Source organism: Mustela lutreola, chromosome 1, assembly GCF_030435805.1.
Source record: "Mustela lutreola isolate mMusLut2 chromosome 1, mMusLut2.pri, whole genome shotgun sequence".
In the NCBI taxonomy this organism is placed as follows: domain Eukaryota; kingdom Metazoa; phylum Chordata; class Mammalia; order Carnivora; family Mustelidae; genus Mustela; species Mustela lutreola.
The window spans coordinates 239,956,932-239,982,584 of NC_081290.1; the positions used below are offsets into that span (position 1 = coordinate 239,956,932).

The 25,653-nt window shown below is 39.2% G+C and overlaps 2 protein-coding genes across 9 annotated transcripts in view; both read left to right on the forward strand.

The window, feature by feature from the left end:
* The window catches only part of IPO7 (importin 7), a 56,576-nt gene extending 46,256 nt beyond the window's left edge, over positions 1-10,320 (forward strand). For both annotated transcript variants that reach the window (XM_059135680.1, XM_059135689.1), the window contains 6 exons: positions 2,358-2,453; positions 3,112-3,332; positions 3,434-3,639; positions 4,845-5,051; positions 7,275-7,391; positions 8,174-10,320. In XM_059135680.1, the coding sequence (XP_058991663.1) occupies positions 2,358-2,453; positions 3,112-3,332; positions 3,434-3,639; positions 4,845-5,051; positions 7,275-7,391; positions 8,174-8,271 (945 nt within the window). In that variant the 3' untranslated portion in view covers positions 8,272-10,320. The remainder of the gene's footprint in view (positions 1-2,357; positions 2,454-3,111; positions 3,333-3,433; positions 3,640-4,844; positions 5,052-7,274; positions 7,392-8,173) is intronic.
* Positions 10,321-20,448: 10,128 nt separating this feature from the next.
* The window catches only part of ZNF143 (zinc finger protein 143), a 60,087-nt gene continuing 54,882 nt past the window's right edge, over positions 20,449-25,653 (forward strand). For 3 of the 7 annotated variants that reach the window (XM_059135786.1, XM_059135751.1, XM_059135796.1), the window contains exon 1: positions 20,480-20,556. Coding sequence is in view for 2 of the 7 variants with exons in the window: in XM_059135733.1 (XP_058991716.1) it covers positions 20,515-20,556 (42 nt within the window). In the remaining 5 variants the exon portion in view is untranslated. Of the gene's footprint in view, positions 20,557-25,653 lie in introns of all 7 variants that reach the window. The other 4 variants (XM_059135733.1, XM_059135744.1, XM_059135776.1 and 1 more) reach the window with 3 other exon arrangements.

The following is a 25,653-nucleotide window of genomic DNA, read 5'->3' on the forward strand; positions in this document are numbered from 1 at the left end:
GAGGGCGGGCACGAGAGGGGCAGAGGGAGCAGCATACTCCCCGCAGAGCAGGGAGCCTGACATAGGACTCAGTCTCAGGACCCTGGGATTGTGGCCTGACCTGCAGGCAGACACTTAACCCACTGAACCACCCAGGTTCCCCTGTCTGGCCTGACATTTTATTGGAGTTATAAATGTTTTTATGTTTAGAGTGCCTGGAGCTTACCTTGGCCTAGTTCTTTGCTAGCCTTTGAATCAGAAGAAGGAAAGAACAAGAATTTATTTGAGAGATATTTGAAAGGATCAGAAATAAAGAGGTTTCGTTTTAAGATTTTATTTATTTATATGACAGAGAGAAACAGTGAGAGAGGGAATACAAGCAGGAGAAGCAGGATAGGGAGAAGCAGGCTTCCTGCCAAGCAGGGAGCCCAATATGGGGCTTCATCCCAGGACCCTGGGATCATGACCTGAACCAAAGACAGACACTTGAAGACTGAGTCATCCAGGCCCCCCCCAAAGATGTTTTATAAAGAAAATTCTTGGAAGATACAGGTTTATGAAGGCTTTACAGTGATTATTTAGTAAATAGCAAAATTGTAAAAACCAAGGGTTTACTTCAAGTCAGAAGTAATGGGGCACCTGGGTGGCTCAGTGGGTTAAAGCCTCTGTCTTCGGCTCAGGTCATGATCCCAGGGTCCTGGGATGGAGCCCCCACATTGGCCTCTCTGCTCAGTGGGGAGCCTGCTTCCTTCCCTCTCTCTCTGCTTGCCTCTCTGCCTGCTTGTGATCTCTGTGTCAAATAAATAAAAATCTTAAAAAAAAAAAGTCAAAAATACTGTGCCGTTTCTTGGAAAACTACAAGTAAATGTATGCCGAGTGTTTTGTGTGTTGTTTTGTTTTATTTTGTTTATTAATGATTTTCTTACACAAGAGATAGGGGATATAGTTTTTGAATTGGGATCCTTCAGTATCAAAGTCAGTATAATTGGGTTTGCATTTCTAACAGTGCTAAGAGACAGCTAGCTGTTTAACAACAGGCATTTTAGGGGTGCTTGGGTGGCTCAGTCAGTTAAGTGTCTGCCTTCAGTTCAGGTCATGATCCTGGGGTCCTGGGATTGAGGCCCAAGTCGTCAGGCTCCCTGCTCAGTAAGGAGCCTGCTTTTCCCTCTGCTCCCCACTTGTGCTCTCTCTCTTGTGCGCTCACTTGCTCTCTATCTCAAATAAATAAATAAAATCGTAAAAACAAAGCAAAAACACCAGGCATTTTAAAAATGATTTTGGGGGTGCCTGGGTGGCTCAGTCATTAAGTGTCTGCTTTAGGCTCGGATCATGGGATTAAGCCCCGCATCAGGCTCCCTGCTCAGCAGGAGGCCTGCTTCTCCCTCTCCCACTCCCCCTGTTTGTGGTCCCTCTCTCACTGTCTCTGTCAAATAAATAAATAAAATCTTTAAAAAAAAAAAAAAAAGAAAAGAAATTATTTGCTCCATGGAATTTTTAGAGGGGTTTGTCTTCATTGATATCTTTCTTTCTGAACACCTAGTCACAAAATAATCATCTGGTGTACTATTCATTATTTATTGTCAATTATACAGTTAATGTTAATACTCTGGTAATAGTGATATCTGTCTGTACCAAATCCTTTCTTTTCCAGAAGTTACTCATAACACTTGAGAGTTCTCTAAGTAGCAAGCCAAGTCCATGTTTTTTATTTCTTGCTTGGGGATAGCATTTGCCATCAACAAGCTGCTGCTGCTTCCTCCTCTCCCAGTCCAGTGACACTGTTTTTTATTTTATGAGACTTGTGTAAGGAAATGTCTTTCTGGGGCGCCTGGGTGGCTCAGTGGGTTAAAGCCAGGATCTTGGGATCAAGCCCCACGTCGGGCTCTCTGCTCAGCAGGGAGCCTGCTTCCTCCTCTCTCTTTGCCTGCCTCTCTGCCTACTTGTGATCTCTGTCTGTCAAATAAATAAAATCTTTAAAAAAAAAAATGTCTTTCCTAGCAATGTCAGCTTATTATTATTACTTATTTTTTTGTACTTCTTTACATAGGAGCCTAATATCCCTGAGAAAGGTAGGGTGCTTTAGCTATGATGGTTGTATGAGAAGATAGTGTTTTTCAACATGCTGTAGTTCAGAATGGCACTACAAGGGAGGTGATTTGATTATGTAGACTAAGGTGTGGGATTGCTGAGATACAGCCAACCAGTAACTCCAAATCCTCACAGTTGCTTTAGATTCGTGTCTGTACAATGAATATGTAATGATTTATATTAATTAGAGTATCTTAAAAACTCCAGGGACTATAGACAGAGGACAGGTATTCTCTGATTTAAAGGTTTCATGATGCCTTATTGCAGTTTTTTGTTTTTGTGTTGATCAGGTTCTTACAGGAGTTGCAGGAGAAGATGCAGAGTGTCATGCAGCAAAATTGTTAGAGGTCATTATTCTACAATGCAAAGGGCGTGGCATTGACCAGGTCAGTGAGGCTAAGTATTTATGATTCCCATTTGAGGCTTCATAGAATCTTTGTCTCCACTTTTCTTTCTTTTGGGACAGTTGTGTATTTTCTTTATTATTGTTTATTATGACACTAGATAACACTTTTTAATCATTGGTCTACAATTTAACCAATATATAATGATCATGTGTTTAAATATGTATGGAAATATGACTGACAAGTTTTATGGCTGTTTGTTATCATGCATGGTAAGATTTATAGTTGGCTGTGAGCTTATTGTTTGCCACATTATCACTTTACAGTAAGATAGATTTAGTTGTTAAATTTCCATGGTCAGTTTCCAGCTTTACTGATATATTTGAAATACAACATCATATAAGCTGAAGGTGTATGATATGAATTGATACAGGTATATATAGTGTGAAGTGATTATTACAGTAAGATTAGTCAGTAAGAATACTGTGGATCCAGCTGGCTATCGTGATGAGGCTCTGATAGCCTGGTGAAGACTTGTTTTCTCTAAAGTTAGATTTCTCAGTAAATGCCTCAATAGTAAAAACTATTAGGTTATCTAATGAAGACAAAAAGAGGTTAGTTGAGGCAACAGTTAATATGGTAGGATGGTTAGACTGCTGTCACTTAAGGTTTTGGAATATTTTCCTGTCTTTCTTTATAGTGCATTCCCTTATTTGTGGAAGCAGCTTTAGAGAGACTGACAAGAGAGGTGAAGACAAGTGAACTTCGGACAATGTGCCTGCAAGTTGCCATTGCAGCTTTGTATTATAATCCACACCTGCTTCTCAATACCTTAGAAAATCTTCGCTTCCCTAATAATGTTGAACCAGTTACAAATCATTTTATTACGCAGTGGCTTAATGATGTAGATTGTTTCTTAGGGTAAGTGACATATGTTGGATCTTTGTTTATTTAACTTTGTGAGAAACTCTGCTTATTAAAAAAAAAGAAGAAGAAAATCTTTATTTTATTTTATTTTTTAGGCTTCATGACAGAAAGATGTGTGTTCTGGGTCTCTGTGCTCTTATTGATATGGAACAAATACCACAAGTTTTAAATCAGGTTTCTGGACAGATTTTGCCAGCTTTTATCCTTTTATTTAATGGATTAAAAAGAGCATATGCCTGCCATGCAGAACATGAGAATGACAGTGATGATGATGATGAAGCTGAAGATGATGATGAAACTGGTAAGGGATTTGTGGTGGAAGAAGCCAAACTTACCTAGTTAGAAATCAGTGGCCTTTTTTTTTTTTTTTTTTTAACCTTCTAAAGAAATGTAGAATCATATGCAAATGCTTTCATGTTTGTTCATTCATAGAGAGACTACCTTATCTTCCTGCTAGAGGATAAGGTCTGTGAAGGCAGAACTTGGGCTAGGTCTCATGACATGTAAAGCATTTCTAGCCATTTATGGTTTTTGCTGTTGACAAACATCTATCATTTATTAGTGCTAAAACCTGAGTATACCTGTATCATAAAATTAATTTGATTAGACGTTAGCTAATACATTCCTTCTTCTAGACACCAGTCTACCAAGAGTATAAATTGATAGAATGTTGGTTAAGAGAAATTATTATAATGGTTTCAGAATAAGATAGGTATTGCCATTTTTGTCTTTTATCATTCACCAACTTGGCCTTTTAAATAAAAACTCATAAAAAATGTTCTGTGGATACAAGATAAACTGTATTATTTTAGGGGCGCCTGGGTGGCTTAGTGGTTTAAGCCACTGCCTTCAGCTCAGGTCATGATCTCAGGGTCCTGGGATTGAGCCTGGCGTCAGGCTCTCTGCTCAGCAGGGAGCCTGCTTACCCCTGTCTCTCTGCCTGCCTGTCTGCCTACTTGTGATCTCTCTCTGTGTCAAATGAATAAATAAAATCTTTAAAAAAAAAAAAAACTATATTATTTTACTCTTGGTGTTTGGTTCAGTATATACCATAAGGCCCAGAGCGCAAGTGCTGAATCTCATATTATGTAATCCTTTTTCAAACCTCTGGTATTAGGAATTGTGGTTGGGTTTCTTGGATTTCTGTGATATTTTTTTATTCTACTTATTCCCAAATATTGTATTTACTTAACTGTTTATTTGAAAGAGAGCATAAGAGCAGGAGTAGGAGGGGTAAAAGGTAGGGCAGAAAGAATCTCAAACAGATTTTACTCTCAGGGAACCCCAGCTTGGATCTTGATCTCATGACCTGAGCCGAAACCAAGAGTCAGATGGTTAACTAATTGCACCAACTAGGTGCTCCGCAGAATATTGTATTTAAACACCAGTTTCTGGAACTTGAATTTATTTAGTTGTGATTTGTAATTTACTAAATGTGATCACTGTCAGTTTGTTGAGTAAGAGAATACTTCATTGTTAACAAATGTACCTATTTATGACTTACAGAGGAACTGGGGAGTGACGAAGATGATATTGATGAAGATGGGCAAGAATATTTGGAGATTTTGGCCAAGCAAGCAGGTGAGGATGGAGATGATGAAGATTGGGAAGAGGATGATGCTGAGGAGACTGCTCTGGAGGGCTATTCCACAATCATCGATGATGAAGATAACCCTGTTGATGAGTATCAGATATTTAAAGCTATATTTCAAAGTAAGTCGACTTATGTAAGATTTGTAATTCCGATAGCTCTGTATGATCCATTTCTCTGTACTTGTCTGTTCTTATTTGTGTCTGTCACTTAAAGAAGGGATTTTAGGTATATCAAACCCAAACTTGACTTGATTGATTGAGGGGATTGGTAGCTGAAGTATCCAAAGTTACTATTGTTGCCATAGAGTTGTAGAGCATTTCCTCATTTTATTACTTTACTTCTATTTAAGTTATCATATTGAAACATGCACATTATAGGAAAGTAGTATATTTCAAAATTTATACAATGACAATTCCTCTTTCCCACTTCTGATTGCTCTTTCAGCTTTCTCCAGAAGTATGCACTCTTGTATCTGTTTGTTGTGTGTTTATGTATGTGTATCTTTGTTTTCCCCTCCAGCTAAAACCATAGTTAACTTTCTGAGAAGTTGACCATTTTTAATATTAATGGTCTTAGAATCCCTTTTTTTCCTGTAATACATTGTATGTGCCTTTGCCATCCTTTACTTGGACTTCAACAAAATATAACATCTCTGTTCTGCCCAACTTAAGAAATTAAAATTGGCATTATATTTGAAACACCCTTTCTCCACAGAGTTATAACTCTTCTATCATTCCTATGTATTATGAGAACTTTGATGTGGAATAAATTCTCTGATAACCAAGGCATTAGTCTTCCAAACCCATGACAAACCAATTATGATGCAAGGTACAGAAACACAAAGGAATGGTTTCTGAGCTACATGGCAGGCATCAAGAATTGATTGGGTGCCATGAATTACTGACTTGTTTTTGTCTGTGACTGTATATAAGTCTATAAAATACAAAGTTAATCCCAAAGGATGGCTTATAGTAGAGGGCCTGCGAATAGTAAGTGCAGTGAAGTAGAAATAGAAAAGCATGTGATTAGATGTCCTTTAATCCCCTTAATTTCCCACCCACCCCCCAAAAAACCCTGCCATCTGGTACATGGGGAAATCAGTTTTCAGTCGTGGAATTACTGTGTTAAAAACTTCTTTTGTGGAAAGTCTTTCTAGAGAACTTTTTTCTCTGACTCCGCAGACACCTACCCCTTTATATAGCTGCTTAATTGAAATAGAGAAATACATGGTCAGACTTGATACACTTATATGTCAATTTATTAGTGCATAATTTTTATGAAACACTGAGATTTTAATACCTGGTCATGTCACATGCTGGCAAAATTTGTTAACCATTTGGGCTATAATATAAAATGTGAGCATTTCAATACTGCAGAACTACCATTGGAAAAAGACAGTAGATGTATTTAAGGAAAGTTTTTGACAAGGCAGCACAGAACAAAATAAGGCATTTATTTTGTAACCATTCACTCCTTTCTTGATCTACTTAATGCTTCTGATTTTTGTTTTTTAATTTTGGAATTTGAGAATTCTAACCAAGGTAGCCTTGATCAGTTGCTTTTAACTCTGAATCTTTTATACAGGTTGGTTTACTTTTAAAGTTTCCCTACTTTGTTACTTAATAATATAAGAACTGGTTCAGGGGTGCCTGGGTAGCTCAGTGGGTTAAAGCCTCTGCCTTCAGCTCAGGTTATGATCCCGGGGTCCTGGGATCGAGCCCTGCATTGGGCTCTCTGCTCAGCAGGGACCTGCTTCCTCCTCTCTCTCTCCCTGCCTTTCTGCCTACTTGTGATCTCTATCTGTCAAATAAATAAAATCTTTAAAAAAAAAAAAAGAAAAAGAAAGAAAGAAAAAGAAAAGAGCTGGGTTCAGCTCTGATTTCTTTCCTTTTTTTTTTTAAGATTTTATTTTTTATTTTTTTATTTATTTGATAGAGAGACACAATGAGAGAGGAACACAAGCAGGGCGAGTGGGAAAGGGAGAAGCAGGCTCTCTGCTCTGCAGGACTCTATTCCAGGGATCATGACCCGATCCAAAGGCAGACACTCAACAATTGAGCCACCCAGGTGCCCCAAGCTGATTTCTTATTTGCTGGAAATATGAAGTATGATAATAATTAGATTTTTTTGTAGCATAAAGCCAGACCAGAATTTTTTTTTCCCTTTATCTTTTGTTTCACAAATAACTTAAAGTAACTTAAATTACTTCTGGGAAGATATAAAGTAGATCAGAATTTCAGAACTGGAGGTGAAGTAGAAGGAACATATTATAAGGAACTGTCAGGCCTTTCATATTATTGCCCTTTTCCCCCATGTTTGTTTGTGTTTTTTTTTTTTGATAGCTATACAAAATCGTAATCCTGTGTGGTATCAGGCTTTGACTCACGGTCTTAATGAAGAACAAAGAAAACAGTTACAGGATATAGCAACTCTGGCTGATCAAAGAAGAGCAGCTCATGGTATGTCAATTGACCACAACCCCTCTTTAATGCAATTGATGACTTAATACAGCTTTAACATTTTATATTAAATGATTTAAAATTGTATAAATCTACAGTTGTTGCAGGTTATTGGAATTATAGAAGAATGAAATGTAGAAATGAGTTTTGTTTTTGGCCATAGTTAACTGACTTTAAGTGTAGTTTCAGTGTGCAATAGCTTTGATAAAGTTGCTCAAGCTCCTGGTGATGGCTTGATAGTAGAAAATTCTGTTAAAAGTATAAAAAAAATTTAGGTTATGAAAACTGTGCATTTTCTTAGAAATATTATATGCATTTTAGGAAAGGACATTTTAGATAATAGACAGCCTAACAATTTTCTGTAGGTCTTAATACTATTAGTCATATTTGTATTCAAAAAAGTATCCTCCTTATAAGGAAGGCACAAATTTCTAAGATATTTTATATTTAGATTCATTACCTGTTCTTCCCTTTGTTGAAGACTGAGTTCTAATTCAGTATTGGACTCAGAAGGGTGTATTTAAAGATTTCTTTTTACCATCAGGAAGTGAAAGTTGGCTAAGAAGTCTACTGTATATAACATGAGGGTTTATCTTCTCTCTATAATGTACATCTTCCCTTCTCTTACTCCTATACAAGAGAAGGAGGGAGAGGACAACTTTGGAACTTTCTGTTTATTAAGTGGGTTAAGCTTTTGTTAATGTCTATCAATTCCTTCTGTTCTCCAAAGTAGTAAAGATGATTAAATATTCTTTTAAACTTTCACTTACTTGTTTTTTTAGAATCCAAAATGATTGAGAAGCATGGAGGATACAAATTCAGTGCTCCAGTTGTGCCAAGTTCTTTCAATTTTGGAGGCCCGGCACCAGGGATGAATTGAGTTATCACTTTCTTTCCTGCTGTGTGATTGTAGTGAAGAGCTTGTGTTCCTCCTAGTAGCGGTTCCAGAACTGGTTCATGTTATCTACTCTAAACTAATTGATCAATAGATGGACAAAAAAACCCAGGAGGTGGGACCTGATCATGCAACTTGGCACTGAAAAAGAAACCAGAGGGATTTTTGGGGGGAGGGTGGTAATTTGGGGGTGGTATTTTCTTTATTTTTTGAAGAAAGATTCTGACTGAAAGTTCAAGTGACACTGTGGAAATCTGAAACGAGGGGATGTCATGAAGGCAGCTTTTCTTTTTCTGAGGAAAAAATAGGCATGGGCTACAGGACTACTTAAAATGTCTCATTTACAGTATAAGCTCAAAGGTAGATGTAATTTTTACACCTATGAGTATTTGTCCGATTTCTGTCTCTTCCTCACCATTGGGTATCTATTCTTTATATGTAAATAAGATAAGGTAATCGATAGCCTTATTCAATCTTCATCATTTTCATTCATCAAAGATTGTTCCTATGTAGATTATTGGACATTTATTGTAGCACTACATAACTGATTAAAAAAAAAAATCTGTAAATGAATTAGCACTTTCATATTGAAACAAGCCTGCTAGCCTATGTATAAAATAGCAAAATGTTTGCTGTTTATAAAAAGAAGGGATGTAATGGGGTGGGGGGCAGGGTAATTTCAAGTTATTAATTTAAAAATGAAATAGCAATTTTGTACCTGGTGACTTTGTGGTGCACTCACCTCTGATAGTGACTTGAATTCGGTATGTTAAAAGGGGTTAGTGATATTTCATTGCTGCTAAAAATGGCAACTCCCTCTGTGTCCTGTTTTTTCTTAAAGCTCTCAGTGTACAAGTGGAGACTTGGATACAAGACCTTACTGTATCAAATAAGAAAGGTGATATTTGAAGCATGTAAATTGGATATAAAGTTCTACTCTTAAAGAGTTGATCAAAGAGTATGGCTAAACATCTATATATGCAATCTATTAAAAGAACTTAATTCGGCTATTATGTCTTGATTTGATTGCAGTTTTTTCCTAATTATAAAACTTTTCCCTCATTGGCCTGTTTTTATTCTGTACCTAGAAGAGTGCAAAATGCACACTTTTAAAATTTAACATCTGCTCATATTCTCCTCCCCCCTTCTTCCTTACCCCTCTTGATTGTGGTATCTTCTCTTAAATAGCTAGGCTAAAGGCACACGGTTCCCTCCAAAAACCACTATTGATACCACTGCAAAAACAAGCCAGCAACAAAGACAATGTGGAGAGGTTGGCTTGCTTCCCTCTCTCCTAACTGCATGTTGAAAAATAAGCCTTTATTGATCTTAAACATCTGTCAGATGAGTCATACATTGGGTTATTTTTTTATATACATGTATACACACAATATTTCAAATTGAAAGCAACATCTCAATGGATTCAAAACTATTAAATGCTGTTGTCTATAACAGACTAGGAAATTTATAACTGTAAAAATGAAACAAATGCACATATTGATATTTAAAATGCATAATGAAGAAAACCCATTGGTGTTGTGTTTTTCTTGTATGCCAATAATTAAGCCACTACTGTTGGCACTGTTTGGTTTTCTATTTTAACACTGAAGGAGTGAAAGTATTTCCTATATTTATGAATTTACTATGAAAATCTTGGCAAAAAACAAACAAACAAAAAAAAAACAAAAAAATTGTCTGTCTAAAATGTGTGAGTGAAAACTGTTAATCAAGTGTGTTTCTACTTTTTTTCCCCCCAAGTTGGATACCATCTGTATACCCTAGGTTGCTTAAGGGGATTTCACTATTATATAAAATCAATAAAATTAAAATGGAGTAGTTGTATATATGCAACATTGTGTACAGAGGGGATATATTGAATAGTATTAAACATTTTCGTCTTCCTTTACCTTTTATCCCTTAATATCTAGTCTACTTTTTTAAACTTCAGACTTCAATGCTCTTTGAATTGATAATTCCAATTTTCACATTGTTATTGGAAAACCATATCTAATAAAGGTTTTAGTTATTCCCATGCACAGTATGAAAATTCTCATTTGCTGAGCTTTTATTCTAAAAAAATGTACTGGTATGTCTTTGAGAAAAGTTTTATTGTCTCCTCTGTCATACAATCCAAACTAATCTCCATTTATAGATTGTAATTGAAATTAAAGACCTTTAAATTATATTAAATAGTTTTCAAGTGTTAGTTTCTAATGTCTCAAATATATATCAGTTATTTACAGTATTCCCTTAAATTTAACATCAAATTATAGTTTCTTACAGATTATGCACGTTGATACTTGTCAGTGCTTCTGAGTAAGGGTGTAGGACTTTGGATGAGTATTTACAGACTTGTAATGGGTTGCATGTAGATATTATTTAATATACAGTCTTTCCCACAGTTTCACTAACCTGTAACTTATTTAAATTTATAGAAGTTCTGATTTTGTTTGGGTTTCAATTTTTGTTTTGTCAAATGACTGACAGCGTAGAATCTTCACTTTTTGTTAAACTTAAGCTGTCTATTTTTTTTCCAAAAACTATTCGTTGATCACTATTAAAGGAAGTTATTAATCTGTTTCTCTCCAGGTAATAAAATGATGATTGCTAAGCTACACACCTTATCAAGATAGTGACTGCTGTGCTCTCCTCCGGAGGAGACCAGAGTGTAGAGCTGGGGTGGCCAGACCACAGCCTTACGATTATATGCTTCTGTTCAGCCCTAGATGTAGGCCCTGAAGCAAGCATGAAGAAAAAGTCATTAAGAACTGTATTAATACAACTAAACCATGTCTTTGGGAAGATCTAACACAATGCCTTAAGCATAGTAGGCACTCCATAAGTATTTGTGAAATGAATGGCCTAAAATTACATTAAAACATCCATCACAAAAATGTCCAGTTCTGTTTTATATCATTTAAATTTTGGTGAAGATCTCTGTGACTTTTTTTTTTTTTTAAGCATTCCTGAATTCTGCATTTTACCTTTGATGAGGTTGGCCACTCTTGTAATAGCACTTTGCTGAATGTGGTTCTTAAAAAGGGAAACTAGGTGTTTAGCTAGAAATCCAGGATTTTATTAATATGTAAGGAAAAAGTGTCTTTTAAATAACTTTTTTGTGAAGTAACAGACACACACCCTTCCATGTTTGTTTGTTTTCGATTTTATTTGACAGATCTCAAGTAGGCAGAGAGGCAGGCAGAGAGAGAGGGGTAAGCAGGCTCTCTGCTGAGCAGAGCCTGATGCAGAGCTTTATCCTAGGACCCTGAGATCATGCCCTGAGCGGTAGGCAGAGGCTTAACCCACTGAGCCACCTAGGCACTCTTCCAGGTTTTTTAAAGCATAGGTGACCTTCTATGTATGTCTGGATTCTGCTTTCATGTATAGATTGAAATTTTGTCAGTTATACTCAGTTTGGATCCTGTATTTAAATGCTTCCCATCTGAGTCTTAAAGATTAAAAAAAAAAAAAAAAATCCTTTAATAAACTCAAACTAGAAGTACAAGGGAACTCCTCAGACTGAAAAATGGCATTACCAAAAGCCTAAAAGCTAGTGGCTGTAATGAGAAACTAAAAACCTGGCGCTGTGATCAAGAACCAGACAAGCAGGTTCCCTGTTGCCACGTATATACAGCATTGTACATACAAGACTAGCCAGGGCAATTAGGCAAGAAAAAATAAAAAGCATCCTACTAGATTAGAAAGCAAGAAGTGAAACTATTTGACATGATCTTGTAGAAAGCTTATAGGAATCCTCTCACAAAAAAGCTGACTTCATCATGGTTGCAAGACACAAGATTAATATTTAAAAATCAATTGTAGGGGTGCCTGGGTGGCTCAGTGGGTTAAAGATTGTGCTTTCAGCTCTGGTCATGATCCCGGGGTCTTGGGATCGAGCCCTACATTGGGTTCTCTGCTCCGCGGAGAGCCTGCTTCCTCCTCTCTCTCTGCCTGTCTCTCTGCCTACTTGTGATCTCTGTGTCAAATGAATAAATAAAATCTTTTTTTAAAAAATCAATTGTACTGAAACAACAGTGGAATTAAGGAAATTTTTATGACCCATCAAAAATTTTAGCAAAACTGAAAAACCTGTGAAAACTATGAACACTTGAGAGAAGAACTAAATAGATGAGAAGATGTCCTATATGCATGAATTGGAAGACAGTATCATGAAGATGCCAGTCCTCCCCAAATTTATCTATGTGTTCTATGTAATCCCTATAAAAACAGCTAATTTTTTTCAGGAAATGACAATTTCTATGGATATTCAAGGGGACTCAAAACTAGTCAAAACAATCTTGAAAGCGAACATGATTTTATAATCATGGCAGTGGTCTTAGGTATAAGGATAGACATGCTGAGAGATGGAATAAGATTGAGAGTCAGAAATAAACCCTTATGGTCAACTGATTTTTGACAAGGGTGCCAAGACCATTCAATATAAGAAAAATCTTTTCAACAAGTGGTTCTGAGACAGTTGGATATCTACCCTCACACCATATGCACAAACTAACTCAAAGTGGTTCAAAGATGTAAACATTCAAACTCCAACAAAACTTTTTTTTAAAGATTTATTTATTTTACAGATAACACAAGTAGGCAGAAAAGCAGGCAGAGAGAGGATGAAGCAGGCTCCCTGCTGAGCAGAGAGCCCAAGGGGCTCAACCCCAGGACCCTGGGATCATGACCTGAGCTGAAGGCAGAGGCTTTAACCCACTGAGCCACCCAGGCGCCCTTCCAACAAAACTCTTAAGAAAAAATATTGGCATAAATATTTGTGACTGAATTAGGCAACAGTTTCTTGGATCTAACACCAAAACACAAGCAACAAAAGGTTAAAGAGGTAGCTTGAACTTCATCAAAATTTTAAACTGCTTCAGAGGACCCTTTCCAGAAAGTGAAAAGATAGCTCAGAGAATATGAGAAAATATTTGGAAATCCTGAATATATAGAGGACTCTTAACACTCAACAAAGAAACCCCAATTTAAAAAGTAAAGGGGTACCTGGCTGTCTCAGTCAGTAGAGCCTGTGACATTCTGGGTGGTGAGTTCTGGGCCCATGTTGGGCATAGAGCCTACTGAAAAAAGAACTCCCAAAGATGTTGAACATCCCTAGTCATTAGGGAAATTCCAAGTAGATATTTCATACTTTAATAACGTCTTTAATCAAGAAGGTGAACATCACAAGTTTGGTAAGGATGTGGAGAAATTGGAACCCTCATATATTGCTGGTAATATGAAAATGCTTATTTTAGAAAAGTTTGGCAGTTCTTCAGAAGATTGAAAATAGTGTAACCCAGAAATTCTAGATAAACATAACGAAGAGAAATGAAACACATCTGCACAAAAACATGCACAGGATTGTTCATAGCAGCATTATAGCCATGCTATATAACCATGGACAGATAAATATAATTTGTGGCCATACAGTCCGTTAGATATTAGGCAATTAAAAGTAACAAAGTACTGTTACATGCTACAATGTGGATGAACCTTGAAACAGTGAAAGAAGTCAGACAAAACATTCCACTTATATGAAACTTCTAGAATTGTCAAGTGCGGAGACAGTCGTAGCTGTGGGGGTGGAGAAGGAATGAAGAAATGCAGCTAATGGGTGATACAGGGTTTCTTCTGGGGATGATTATTTGCATTAGACAGTGGTGATGGTTTGTACAGCCTTGTGAATATACTAAAAACCACTAAAGTGGAACACTTTAAAATGCTGAATTTTATATAAATATCTACATTTTCAGTTTTATTAAAGTCAAATTTGGTTAAAGTTCTCTAAAAGGTAACCTGAAATATTTCCAAATTAAAAAGTTTTACTCATGGTTATTCAGTTGTAAATAGTTTAGAGATTAGGAGTAGGGTCGCCTGGGTGGCTTAGTAGTTAAGTGGCTGCCTTTAGCTTGGGTCATGATCCCGGAGTCCCAGGATCAAGCCCTGCATGGAGCTCCCTATTCAGCGGGAAGCCTGCTTCTCCCACTCCCCCTGCTTGTGTTCCCTCTCTTGCCATCTCTCTTTCTGTCAAATAAATACAATCTTAGAGATTAGGAGTAAATAGTTTGATTATATTTCCCCATATTTCATTTGCTACTAGCTCATTTTTTAATTTTTGTTATTAAGTAACTCTAGGCTCATCGTGGGGCTCAAACCCATGACCCCAAGATCAAGAGTCGCAAGCTCCACCAACTGATCTGGCCAGGTGCCTCATTCATGTTTTAAATTCCATCACCCTATCAAACAGTCCTATTACTGTAACTGGTGCCAAAATTTTGGAGGCAGATACTTTTTTAAAAAAATATTTATTTAACATAGACTCAGCAAGAGAGGGAACACAAGCAGGGTGAGTGGGAGAGGGAGAAGCAGGCTTCCTGTGGAGCAGGAAGCCCGATGCAGGGCACAATCCCAGAACCCTGGGATCAGGACCTGAGCCAAAGGCAGAGGCTTAAAGACTGAGCCACCCAGGGACTCCTGATACCAGATCCTTAAAATTCTCTTTTTAACTTTTTTACAGTAAATGTTACATCTCTCTTATTTATTTATTTTTTTTGTCAGAGCACAACCAGGGGAAGGGGCAGGCACAAGGAGAAGCAGGCTCCCCTTTGAGCAAGGAGCTGGCTGCAGGACTGGATCCAAGGCCTCTGGGATCATGACTTGAGCTGAGGGTAGACACTTAACCGACTGAGCCACCCAGGTGTCCCTAGTATTAGGAATTTAAGACTGAACCAAACTTTTTTCTCAAAAAAATTACAGCAGTTAGTGTCTTTCTATAAAATAATACCAATCTTAATGCTTATTTGGAGACGTGAGTTGTATTTAAAAAAAAATTATTGGGATACCTGATGCTTCAGTTAAGCGTCTCTTGATTTTGGCTTAGGTCATGACCACAGGGTCATAAGATTGAGCCCCTGGTCAGGCTCTGCACTCACTGGGGAGTCTGCTTGTGATTTTCTCTTTCTCCCCCTTTGCCCCTCCCCCGGGGCACATGTGTGCACCCTCACTCACTCTCTAAAAAAATAATTTTTTTTTAAGGTTTTATTTTTTTGACAGAGACACAGCTAGAGAGGGAGCACAAGCCCCGGTGGGACAGGGAGAAGAGGATTCCCACAGAGCATGGAACCCAATGTGGGGCTTGATCCAGGACCCTGGGATCATGACCTGAGCTGAAGGCAGATGCCTAACGACTCAGCCACGCAAACGCCTCTAAAAAATGAATCTTTAAAAAAATTCTCACTTTATCTCAAGATTATGTTTTCCCTGGAGTGCCTGGGTGGCTGTCAGTTGAGGATCTGATTCTCGGTTTTAGATCAAGCCCCAAGTCAGGCTCTGTACGGGAATTCTGCTTATCTCTGTCCCTCCCTCTGCTTGCATGTTGTCTGTCTCGAATAAATGAAATCTATGGGGTGCCTGGGTGGTTCAGTGGGTTAAGTCTCTGCCTTTGGCTCAGGTCATGATCTCAGGAGGACCTAGGATCATGCCCCGTGTCGGGCTCTCTGCTCAGCAGGGAGCCTGCTTCTCCCTCTCCCTGCCTCTCCTACTTGTGATCTGTCAAATAAATAAACAAAATCTTTTTTAAAAAATCATAAGCTTATTTAAAAAAAAAAAAGGTCTTAAAAATATGAAACTATTCTTTTTTCTTTTTCAAGATTGTTGGGGCATCTGAGTGGGTCAGGTCGTGATCCCAGGCTCCTGGGATCGAGCCCAAATTCAGGCTCCCTGCTCAGCAGGAAGCCTGTTTCTCCCTCTCCCACTCCCCTATCTTGTGTACCCTCTCTTGCTGTCAAATTTAAGAATACATATTTAAAAAATAAAAAAATATTGTTTCCCCAGAAAAATAAAATCATGTTAAAACCAGTCGTTTCATTCCTGGACTAACAACGTATTCTGCTAAAATGCTGCAGATTTACTATGCATATTAATGAAACTGGTTTTACTGTCTGTAATGCTCTACTTTAAGTAAATGTTAATTAGAAGCCAAAATGATAGCTAGAACATCATCAAGGTAGCCAGTTTTTTTTTTTTTTTTTAAAGATTTTATTTATTTATTTGACCAACAGAGATCATGAGTAGGCAGACAGCAGGCGGGGGTGGGGGTGGGGGGCAGGAAGCAGGCTTCCTGCTGAGCAGAGAGCCTGATGTGGGGCTCAAGATTCCAGGACTCTGGGATCATGACCTGAGCCGAAGGCAAAGGCTTTAACCCACTGAGCCACCCAGGCACCCAAGGTAGCCAGTTTCAAAGGAACACCTGAAATCTTAAGGGGCTTTACAAATGTGTGGATTGAGTATTTTTAGCTTGCCACTAAAATAAACAATACACATTAACCACAACTGGTAAACCCTGAAGCTCACTACTTGGGTGATTTTTTTCAAATGGGGTTAACCAATTAGTCCAAGCACAGAGTTGGCAAAAAGAAAAAATTACATTCATATGGGCATTATCAGTTTGAAGTAAGGAAATCACGCAATTAGTCACTAACAACATTACCAGTTTTTCTTTTAAGATTTATTTAACAGAGACTTAGCGAGAGGGAACACAAGCAGGGTGAGTGGGAGAGGGAGAAGCAGGCTTCCAGCAGAGCAGGGACCCTGATGCAGGGCTGGATCCCAGGACCCCAGGATCATGACCTGAGCCGAAGGTAGACGCTTAACGAATGAGCCACCCAGGGACCCCAACATTACCACAACATTACCAGTTTTATGATACCTATGCTTTATCATCAGCATATATACTGAGAACTGAGATGGGAATGTTTTAAATAACCTAATCATACACTTCCTAAAGTATGTTCTAATTAAACCTTAATTAATGGAATTTCAGCCCCCCCTTTCTTAAGATTTACTTTATTTTAGTGTGAGCAAGAGAATGGGGAGGGTCAGCGGAAGAGAAAAATTTCGAGCAGACTCCCCACTGAGCAGAGTCCAAGGAGGGACTGGATCAGAGGACCCCGAGATCATACATAACCTGAGGTGAAACCAAGAGTCTTGACACTTAACCCCTTAACCAGCTAAGCCATCCAGGTGCCCCAGAACTTCATTTCTTTTTATTTTCTTATTAAGATTCTGTCAGAGAGAGAGCTCCTCTGCTGAACAAGGAGCCCAATGCAGAACTCAATCCCAGCTGGGAATCATGACCTGAGCTGAAGGCAGACACTTAACCAAGCCACCAAGGTGTCCCAGAACTTCAAGCTTTTTAGTACGTCTTAACGTAGCTTTCATCTGAATCTCAAAGGTGTTATCAAGGTGCTTAAGAACCAAGACAAGCTAACAGAAGTATATGAGAAGCATCTCTGGTAAGTAGAGTGCTACATTTATCTACATTATCATATATCCTCCCAATTACATTGTGAAATTAAGCATGTTTTACCAGGTTCTGAAACAAGACAATTCTACAACTCCTAACGGAGAGAGTAAGCTACTAGTTTGGTTTTATTTATTTATTTTTTAAATATTTTATTTGAGAGAGAGAGCATGAGAGGAGAGAGAGGTCATCGGGAGAAGCAGACTCCCCGCCGAGCAGGGAGCTAAATGTGGAACTTGATCAGAGGACTCCAGGACCACGACCCACGCCAAAGGTAGTCACTTAACAAACTGAGCCACCCAAGTGCCCTGGTTTTAAATTCTTTAGTGCTGGGGAAAAAAAAATCTTCAAATTCATGATGAAAAGATCCATATTTATTACAGAAAAAATAAAACCCTCTCCCAGAGATACTTAAAATAGTTTAATGCATCCTTTCTCTTTCTTCTGTGCATGTAGTACTTTAATGGTCATGTCACTATACGAACATGCCAAAAACAATCATTCTCTAGAAAAGTTTTGAGATACTGAAAGGAACGTTTAAAAAAAAAAAAAAAAACATGATGGTAACAGTTTTTAAAGGGGGCTAGAAATGTTTGCTTATTTCTAAAATTGAGGAAATGGTTCAGCTTTAAAAGCCTGGACTAGGGCGCCTGGGTGTCTCAGTGGGTTAAAATAAAGCCTCTGCCTTCCGCTCAGGTCATGATCCCAGGGTCCTGGGATCGAGTCCCACATCCGGCTCCCTGCTCACCAGGGAGCCTGCTTCCCTTCCTCTCTCTCTCTGTCTACCTCTCTGCCTACTTGTGATCTCTGTCAAATAAATAAATAAAAATCTTAAAAAAAAAAAAAAAAAAAAAAAAGCCTGGACTAGCACTGATTGGAAGTATTCTCAACAAGCCCTTAATTTGACAAAATGTACTGATATGAGACAGGAGGTGATGTGGGGAAAATCTGAAGATTATGAATGGCCTTGAATACTATGTACACTTGAACTCTGTTCTATAGTCACTGGTAAATACTGTTAACATAAAGTTCCATTACCTGTAAGAAAATCTGAATTAAGGTTTCCCTCTGAATTATTGGAATTATAACCCCCTATCCACCACCATTCAATTTTTACAACCACTCAGAAGGTTCTGGGGACATGAAGATGTCCTGTAATTGCAATCTATAACTACAGGGTGATTTTTTAAATCTTTATGAGATTTTATATTTATAGTGCTTTAAGTAGATTAAAGGCATGGGACTCAGTAACAACTGGCTAAACTACATGAAAGTATTCTGATTAATGATATACCTGCTTATAAAATGCAGATATAACAGCTGGAAGGTACTGAAAGTAATTAAAACATTTTTCATCTGAACTCCATTTCTCAAAGAGAATGTATCCATTGGGTACATGGTCTGTTTTGTAAGCCAATTCCTCCAGCTTCAATTAACCTAATCCAGTTTTGTGTCATATTTTCCATCTTTATAAGGACATAAAAAATAGAAACTACTTTAAGCTGCTAAAGAGTATTATTCAAAAGAAACTCAAAGTCCTATATGCCTTCTAATGGAGTTTGGGCACCAATTATGCAACTATGCTTTGGTTATAGTTAGTCGACCTCCATTCCCCACCAAAAAGAAGGTAACGTTAAAAATCTGAAACCAGACTCCATTAGTAGGCTGGGTATCTTTAACACCTCTTTGCCTTAATATTTTGGCAATTCCATAATCACCTGAAATCCGAGTCACTAAATCAAACGCCATCAAGCTCTTCAGTTTTTGTAGGCAGGTCACAAATGTGTTGAAGCGATCAGCCACCTCATTCTCTTATTAACTACCTAATTCTACACCTGGAATACACGACTGAACAAATCTTGTCTCCACACTATCTCACCTTTACGAGGCCTTGTTGTCAAAGCAAATGAACACTTAATGAATATTCCTGAAAAGACTAGTATTTCCAATAGTTTAGAAAAACTCTGAGCTGAGAGTTTTGCGGAGCCCAACCAAGACAATGCTTTCCCCACCCTCCTTACTTTCTTTTAATTCTCAACACACAAAAAAGGGAAAGTTAAAAACGAGGGTGACGACACCATTTCAGCCCACTTCAAACTTACAACCTAAGCAACATGAAAGCACAAAAGCACCCGCAGTGTCTCCCAGCAGAGACCAAGACGACCGCCCCGTTGCCAAGCTCCATCGGAGCTTTGGCAGGGGCAGGAGGCCCACTCCCCCACCAACTGATGCCCCGGCGACTTGAAAAGCCCGAGCAGGCTTGGCAGCCAGTGAGCGGCATATAGCAGTTCCTGGGAAAGCAGAGCCCTCTCTCCAAACCAAAGGCCTCGGCAGGCACCGAGAGCCCCCAGGGAGCGGTCAAGCGTCTTTTCCTGTCCTAGGCCTCCCTACCACTGTCCTCCCAACGGGGCGACACTCGACAATCTCTAAGCAAAGCCCAACCATTCACCAGAACGCGCTCCAGGAAGCCCACCGGGAGAGTCAAAGCCACCTCCTAGCCCCTGTGGGGAAAATGGCGCCTGTCACCCCATCTCCCTCCCGGCTAGTCACAAGGACCAACCTCCCTCCCTCGCTACAAAATGGCGCCTCCCGCTGGGGCCCCAGAATCGGCATAAATCACTTGTCAGCGAGGCGGTATCTGTCTAGGATGAGCGGTTCTGCCAACCAGTCAGACACAGGAACTTTAATTCCGCACTTTGCACAAGCCATTCAGGCGCTGGCTGCAAGGCCAGACGAGGCAAACGTCACGAAAAGGGGGCGTGAATGAGGCGGTCTCCTTTCGCGTCGCCTAGATTTGAACCAATGGAAAGCAGGAAGCGCCTCGTGAGTGACGTAATGACCGCCCAATGGAGGCTGGGGGCGGGCCTCAGACTCGCTATGCGGGTTGCGGGGCCAGGGGGCCGGGCGGCTGTTTCCTGTCCTGGTGCATGGTGGTCGGACGAAGGAATTGTTGGAAAATTTTCTCGGAGGTTCGTATATAAATGTGTTTTTACCCAGTGTGCATTATTCTCCGCCCGGCCGCCGCCCTCAGCGCGGCGGCGCGGGCCCGCTTGGGCCCGGGCGCTGACTCCGGCTGCTCAGCCTTCGCCGCAGGCCTTGCCGATCCTACGGCAGGCCTCGGTAGCCGCGCCTGGGCAGAAGCGGAGTTTATTAATAACCCGCGGCCGCCACTCTGGGGCGGCGGAGCTTTTCTCGCTGAGGACGCACCCCCCCCCCTTGTCTCTGCGCGTTGCGCCCCGCCTGTTCCCCTCAGGGGACCGCCGAGGGGAGGGAGTGAAAGAGGGGAGGGTGGAGCCCTCGGGAACCTGGCGGCGCTTCTCTGCTTGACCTCCGCGCGGGGCGAGTCCCCAGACGCCGCCGAGGCAAAGCTCCTCCGGCTGGGACGCTGGGCCACGGTTCGCACCAGGCCCCAGCCCGACGCCGGCAGCAGAACTGGCCCAGGGCCCGCTCGGGATCCCGTTTGCAGATCGCACCCAGAATTTTCCTTCTACCTATATCGTGCACAAATTTCTTGTTTTTCTCTCTCTCTCTCTTTTTTTTTTTTTTTTCCTTAATTTTTAGGTGACTGGGGCCTCTAACATCGAATATTAGAAGTTGTCAGTTTTACCATTGCCTTTTTTCTCGGTTTTGGCCAGAGCTAACGAATCTTTCAGTTGCTTTGTACTGTATTACTGTGGAACGTGAATCAATTTTTATTCCCTCCCCTGTGCTTTTTAAAAAACATTTTAAGTTTTCTTTCCGCATTAACGAAGTTAAGCAAAAATAGGAAGAACACCATTGCTAAACCCATTGTTTGTTTAAAATCAGCTAAAGCTTTTGCTTTGGAAGTGTCTAATCAGCTGGTATGATCTGGTAGTGGTGTGATGAAAAATTGTAGGTTCAAGGTTGTGGTCGTCTTTTTCCTGAGTGTTAGTAGAAGACAAATGTTTGCTGAGTTAAAAATCTGTGCAGTATTTAATGCTCTTACCGGATTCCTAGTTTATTGTTAAAAGTGTTTAGTAAGAGAACAGGTAATAAGGACATCACTAAGATAAGATGCGCAACTAATTTTATCCAGGCAGATTTTGATTACTTTGGAGAGTAATTATTTGGCAGTTTACAAGTACTTGAGTGGCTATTTTTTCAATACCACCCTTTTATTTTTTAAAAATAATATCTGTATTGATAAAATTTATGTACCTTACAATTCACCCATTTGAAGTACGTAATTAGGTAGGTTTCATAAATTCTGTTGTGTCCCCATCATCACAGTCCATTTTAAAACATGTCCATCACCCCAAAAGAAACTGTCAGTTAAATTACTCGTTTACCCTTAACCCTGCCTCCTTCCCCAACCACTAATCTACAGATTTGCCTATTCTGGACATTTTATGTAAATGGAATCACACAGTATGTGGGCTTTGTGACTGACTTTTTTCACAGCATAATATTGGCAAAGTTCATTAATGTTACAACTTGTGTTAGTACCTTATTTCTTTTTATTGCCAAATAATACTTCATTGTATGGACCTAAATTTTATTTAAATATTCATCTGTTGATGGACATCTGGAGTTTTTTTGGTCTATTCTGCTGTGAACATTTGTGTGTAAGTTTTTGTGTGGACGTATGTTTTCTTCTCTCTGAGATATGTATATATACCTAGGAGTAGAATTTCTTGGTCATACGATTACAGTATACTCAGTCTTTTGAGGAACTGTCAAATTTTTCCAAAGGGGCTGCACCATTTTGCATTCCTCTCAGCAGTGTGTGTGAGTTCCCATTTCTCCTCATCCTTGCCAACACTTATTATTATCAGTCTTTCTGGTGGTAGCCATCCTAGTGGATATGAAGTGGTATCTTTTGTGATTTTGATTTGCATTTCCCAATGGTGTTAAGTGTGCTTTTCATGTGATTATTGGCCATTTGCATATCCTTTGGAGGATGGATCTTTTCCCCTATTTTGAAATTGGATTGTCTGTCATTGAGTTGTAAGACTTCTTTGTGTAAAAGTCTTTATCAAATAGATGATTTGTAAAATGTCCAGAGCCCTTTGCTGCAAGCTGGGTAATTGCAGTGAATAAGCATTCATCATGTTCTTCATGGAATGATGACCTAGTTAGGTTGGGGAATTATACCCCCACCATTACTTTTAGCTATTATTATTTTTGATGCATATGCAGTTTATTATTGTTTTTTTTAAAAGATTTTATTTATTTATTTGACAGAGATCACAAGTAGGCAGAGAGGCAGGCAGAGAGAGAGAGGGGGAAGCAGCTCCCCACCGAGGAGAGAGCCGGACACAGGGCTTGATCCTAGGACCCGGATGGTGACCTGAGCTGAAGGCAGAGGCTTTAACCCATTGAGCCACCCAGGTGCCCCAATACATATGGAGTTTATGATCATGTTAGGAAAACTAACCAACTTACTTACTTTCTTTCTTTCTTTCTTTCTTTCTTTCTTTCTTTCTATTTATTTATTTATTTATTTATTTATTTATTTGAGGAGTGCCTGGTTCGCTCAGATGGTTAAGCGTCAGCCTTTGGCTTAGGTCATGATCTCCAGGTCATGGGATCAAGCCCTGTGTTAGGCTCCCAGCTCAGCAAGAGTCTGCTTCTCCCTCTGCCTCTCCCCCTGCTTGTGCTCTGTCTCTCTTAAATTAAGAGAGGATTAAATTAAATCTTAATAAATTAATTAAGAGAATAAATTAAATCTTAAAAAGAAAATAAAGATTTATTTATTTGAGAGAGAGCAGGACCCTGAGATCATGACCCGAGCCAAAGGCATATGCTTAACCGACTAAGCCATCTAGGAGCCCCAGGAGAACTTTGAGTCTGAGGTTTTTGTGATTATTTAATTTTGAAGTTTTGTTTTGTTTTGTTTTGTTTTAAAGCTGAGGTTTTACCTAGTTCTGAGTCTTTTTGCTCCTGGTTTGATTTCAGGACATAATTCTTAGAGTTGTGTTGTAGTGTTTCTCCTTACTGTGCTTAGTTTGCATTCATTTTAAGGGGTGGCCTTTATAGGACAGTGTTTTAAACTTTACTGTCAATCCAAATGATTTTGTTTGTAAGATGGATTTAGACTGAGAAATCTCCCTCCCCCTCATAGAAAAGAAAAATTAAAAACAGTGATACACTTTTGTCTACACTTTCCCATAAATCGAATCCCAGTTTAAAACTATGCTGCAGGGGCACCCAGCTGGCTGTCAGTAGAGCGTGCAACTCTTGATCTCAGGGTCATGAGTTTGAGCCCCACGTTAGGTGTAGAGATTATAAATAAACTTTAAAATGCTGCTATCAACTATTATTTCATGAAATAAATAATATTAAAACTATGCTGCAGTGGGAAATCTGCACCCTGTAGAGATAACTTGTCCATTAATGTGTAGACACAGGAATTTAACTCCACAAACTACATTTTTTTTGTACTTAAAATACCACTTTACTTAGCATTTAATTTCCACTAGGCACTGAGTTAAATGATTGAGTGGTTTACATTTATACATAAAACTTTTTTTTTTTAAGATTTTATTTATTTATTTGACAGAGAGAAATTACAAGTACACTGAGAGGCAGGCAGAGAGAGAGAGAAGGAAGCAGGCTCCCTGCTGAGCAGAGAGCCCGATGCGGGACTCGATCCCAGGACCCTGAGATCATGACCTGAGCCGAAGGCAGCGGCTTAACCCACTGAGCCACCCAGGCGCCCAAAACTTTTTTTTTTTTTTTTTTAAGATTTTATTTATTGGGGCGCTGGATGGCTCAGTGGGTTAAGCCTCTGCCTTCATCTCAGGTCATGATCCTGGGATGGAGCCCTGCATTGGGCTCTTTGCTCAGCAGGGACCCTGCTTCCCCCTCTCTCTCTGCCTGCCTCTCTGCCTGCTTGTGATCTCTGCCTGTCAAATAAATAAATAAAATCTAAAAAAAAAAACCCATTGCATTAAAAAAAAAATATTTTATTTATTTGAGAGAGAGAGAGATCACAAGTAGGCAGAGAGGCAGGCAGAGAGAGAGGAGAAAGCAGGTTCCCCACTGAGCAGAGAGCCTGATGTGGGGCTCCATCCCAGGACCCCAAGATCATGAACTGAGACGAAGGCAGAGGCTTAACCCACCCAGGTGCCCCTATACATAAAACTATTACCTTCATTATGAACCTAAGTCAAATACCAGAGTTATTATTCAGTAGCATACCAACTTCTTTAACTTCTAAAATGTAAGATGTCTGTAGTTCCTAGAAAGATACAATTGAGTACTGTACATAATATGTTTTAGGAGGGATGTTTTCTGTTATTTATGCATGTCTTTAAATAATGCCTTTGGCCTTGTATTGAAAAATAGAGTTTTTTAAAATATAGTACAGATGTAATGGTTACAAGAAGTTGGAATCCTTTAAATGAATGGTGGTTTACATATGCAATATATACACAGTACATAACATAAAAAGTGAGGCATAATGAAAAGAGCACCGGAATAAAAGAAGACCTAGTCTTAGACCTGTCTCAGGCAGTTAATTTGCCATGTCTCTATACAAATTGTATTCATTTGTTGAACAAATATTTAGTAAGGATACACCATGTGCCAGGCATTCTTGTGGGCCCTGAGAATTCAGGGGTGAACAACAGATGGGGGCCCAGCCATGATGGAACTTAGAGTTCACTTAGAAGTTCTGCTAAGTACTATGAAGGAGATGGAGTTCTGTGGTAAAGAATAAGGGGACGGTGGTAGAATGGATATTTTAGATAAGTGACATGGAACAGTACGTGCTAAAGCAGGAAGGTTAGCATGGCTGGATGTATACAACGGAGGACATTTGTAAAGCACTCTGCAACATGAGTTATGTTAAACTCATTAGATATTTATTGAATATATAATCTTAGGTATCAAAAATTTAAAAGACTCACAGAACACAGTACCTGCCTTAGAAGGCTGATAGTCTAATTAGGCATACTGGACATGGGATTTTAAGGACTGGTAAGAGGAGAGAAGAGCAGTAGATATCAGGAATCAAGACTTTCAGCCACAAACGAGGTTCGTAAACCTCATTTTTCCTCACCTGTAGAAAGAAAACTGGCAGGTTTTGAGTACATCTTGAG